The sequence below is a fragment of the Nicotiana tomentosiformis genome, chromosome 8 (genome assembly GCF_000390325.3).
Source record: "Nicotiana tomentosiformis chromosome 8, ASM39032v3, whole genome shotgun sequence".
In the NCBI taxonomy this organism is placed as follows: domain Eukaryota; kingdom Viridiplantae; phylum Streptophyta; class Magnoliopsida; order Solanales; family Solanaceae; genus Nicotiana; species Nicotiana tomentosiformis.
In genome coordinates, this window is record NC_090819.1 from 92658113 (window position 1) to 92661774 (window position 3662).

The 3662-nt window shown below is 44.2% G+C and overlaps 1 protein-coding gene across 1 annotated transcript; it reads right to left on the minus strand.

The window, feature by feature from the left end:
* Positions 1 to 239: 239 nt before the first annotated feature.
* On the minus strand, positions 240 to 1040 carry LOC138897833 (uncharacterized). The gene has a single exon (XM_070183851.1). The coding sequence runs from the start codon at positions 1038 to 1040 to the stop codon at positions 240 to 242; it is 801 nt and encodes a 266-aa protein (XP_070039952.1).
* Between the last annotated feature and the right edge of the window lie 2622 nt (positions 1041 to 3662).

Below are 3662 nucleotides of genomic sequence, written 5' to 3' on the forward strand. Positions count from 1 at the left end.
TCTTGAGCTTTTGAAAGCTCTCCTCACATTCCTCGGTCCACCTGAACGGAGCACCCTTGTGTGTTAATTTGGTCATAGGTGTAGCAATAGAAGAGAAACTTGTTCTTCACTGTAACCTTGTTTAGCTGGCGGTAATCAACACACATCCGTATAGAACCATCCTTCTTCTTTACAAATAAGACAAGAGCACCCCAAGGCAGTACACTGGGCCGAACAAAACCCTGATCAAGCAGTTCCTGTTACTGCTCTTTTAATTCTTTCAATTCTGCTGGGGCCATAGGATATGGTGGAATAGAAATAGGTTGAGTGCCTGGTAACAAATCAATGCCAAAGTCAATATCACTGTCGGGTGGCATAGCGGGAAGATCCACTGGAAGTACATTAGGAAAATCCCTTACTACAGGAACTGACTCCACGGTTGGAGTATCAACACAAACATCTCTCACATAGGCCAGATACGCATCAAACCCCTTCTCAACCATTCGTTGAGCTTTAAGAAATGAAACAACTCTGCCAGGAACATGATCCAAGGTACCTCTCCACTTTAGCCACAGTAGACCTGGCAAAGCCAATGTCACCGTCTTGGCGTAACCATCCACGATAACGTTATAGGGCGATAACCAGTCCATGCCCAAAATAATATCGAAATCCACCATACTGAGCAATAACAAATCAGCTCTAGTCTCAAAATCACTTATAACAATTAAACATGACCAATACACGTGGTCCAAAATAATAGATTCACCCACAGGTGTAGATTCATAAACAAAAGAACTCAAAGAATCATAGGATACACCCAAATACCGGGCAAAATAAGATGACACATAAGAATAAGTGGAGCCTTGATCAAACAAGACTGATGCATCTCTATGATAGACTGGAATAATACCTATGATAACAGAATCGGATGCAATGACCTCTGTCCTAGGAGGAAGGGCATAATATCTGGCATGGCCTCCCCCTCTAGGGCGACCTTTACCTGTCCGACCTTTACCTCTAGCTGGCTGTGCAGGTGGGGTGGCAACTGGTGCAGTAGTCATGTTCTGAGAAGCTTGAGGGCCCTGTGGAATAGATGGGGCTTGAGAAATCTGTGGAGGTGCACCCCTCCTAAGTCAAGGGAAATCCCTCGTGATATGACGAGTGTCACCACACTCAAAACAAGCCCTCGGAGGATGCGGCTGCTGGGACTGGCTCGGGCATGATCGACTCGATTGCTCACTGAAAGCACCCCGTACATAAGGTACAATAGACACTAGTGGTGTGTAATATGGAACATGGGATCTAGGAGTAGCCGGAATACCATTGGAAGATGAAAGTGCTGAATGAATAGGAAAGCTAAAATAGCCTCTACCATGACGGGCTGTAGTTGGGGCACGAGAATTGTTATATGTGCCGGAATCTCGGGGTCTTTTAGCTTCCCTCTCTTCTCTCTCCCGAGTCTGCATACCCTCCAATAACCTAGCAATTGACACCACCTGTTGCTATGTGATGTCCATCTCTAGTTCTCGGGCCATACTAAATCTGATACTAGGGAGGAGCCCCTCAATAAATCGGCGAACCCACTCTCGAACAGTAGCAACTAAGGCTAATGAATGCCTAGTCAACTCACTGAATCAAACCGCATATTCTGACATGGTCATAGAACCTTAGTGGAATTGCTCAAACTCTACGCGCCATGCATCTCTAAGACTCTAAGGAACATACTCCCTCAAGAACATATTTAAAAATTGAGTCCAAGTGTGTGAAGCTTCCTCAGCCGGATTATGCAACTCGTATGCCTGCCACAATTGGTAGGCCGCTCCTCTAAGCTGGAATATCGTGATAGAAACCCCACTGGAATCCACAATACCCATAGTACGGAGGATACAATGAAATTCCTCAAGAAAACCCTGAGCATCCTCTCAAGCTAAACCGCTGAATGTGGGAGGGTGGTACTTCTTGTACCTCTCGAGCCTAAGCTTTTTCCCCCTCTGCAACTGCTTCCCTAACCTCGGGCCGAAATGGAATAACTAGTTGCACTGGTATAACCTCTGGGGCCTGGTCAACCTGGGCCTTTGGTACTCGGGGTATGGGCGGCAGGAGTCTGTGATCCTCCCCCGGCTTGAGATGTAGCAGGAGCAAGTGGAATTTGCCCTGCCTGAGCTAGAGTGCCAAACATGCTCAAAATCTGGGCAAGAGTCTTCTGAAGTGCAGGGGTAGTAACAGGCATCTCGGGTGTCTGCTCTCCAAATAGGGCTATTGGTGGATCCTGTACAGCAGCTCGTGTAGGTGCCCTGGCTGCACCGCGCGGTCTTCCTCGACGTCTGGCGTGGCCTCTGCCCCGACCCCGGTCTCTTGCAACTCCAACAAGGGGCGCGGGTGCCTGACCATCAGATCTAGTTGTGTGTGTCCTCACCATCTTTGAGAGAATAGAAAGACAATGGTTTAAAATTTTGAAGTCAACAAATGCACACGTAAAGGAATCAAAGAAGTGAATATTTTCCTAACAGTTGCATAGCCTCCCGAAGATAAGTACAGACGTCTCCATACTGATCCGCGAGACTTTACTAAGCCTGATTGTGACTCATAACACCTATGAACCTAGGGCTCTGATACCAACTTGTTACGACCCCAAATTCCCTCCGTAGGATGTAGTGATGACACCTAGTCTCTCTAAGACTAGGTAAGCCTATCAATGCGGAATAACAATAGAAATCTTAAATAAATAAATCTGCAAATTTACATAATTACAACTCCCAAAACCCGGTAGAAATAAGTCACAAGCTTCTAAGGATTTATCCTCAATATCTCTATATTTCATAGTCTAAAGAAAATAAGGAAGCAGCATAATAAGGATAGAAGGGGACTCCGGAGTTTGCGGACACTGGCAGATATATCTCGAAGTCTCCTCGTATAGCTAATTCACTGATGCCTGGTCTGATATGATGTACCTGGATCTGCACAAAAAGATGTGCAGAAGTATAGTATGAGTACACCACATCGGTACCCAGTAAGGGCCAAGCCTAACCTCAGTAGAATAGTGACGAGGTCAGGTCAGACCCTACTAGAATAATAAAAAACAGGGAGAAAAGTTTAACAATATAATAACAATAATGACAATGGGTATAAATCAAGTAAGTGTCACAATTTAACTACACAGAATAAGGGCAATTAACACCTCGCGGAAGGACAAAAGAAATTTACAACTTTAAGGAAAACACCAAAATAACAGAAAAAAATATAGTCATAAAGAAAATATTAACAAGGGCACTCCCGAGGTACCGCCTCGTAGTCCCAAATCATAAATAAATTCATAATATCTTATTTCCTTATATCATCGAGGGAGCCTTCACATTTAATTTTAAAGAAAATATTTTTCCCGAAATAGCATCCCGCGTTTTAGCCACCCTTATCACACCACATGACTTCTAGTAGTTCCCATACTAGCCATGCGTATCAAGCCACCCTTATCTCACTGCATGCATTTCAACACCCAGACCTTATACCACCGCATGCGTATTAATATCACAATATATCATAATTTGCACCTCAAGTGCCCAAATATTTCAACTTGCCTAAATAAATCAACAACAATATTTTTTACAATGAAAAGTGCACGGCTCATGCCAAAATAAATCAACAGCAATATTTTCAATAATAAAGAGCTCACGACTCCATCACAA

What these genes read in the sequence shown, in the direction of transcription:
- LOC138897833 (XM_070183851.1), bottom strand. Translation starts at nt 1,040, where the DNA reads ATGACTACTGCACCAGTTGCCACCCCACCTGCACAGCCAGCTAGAGGT.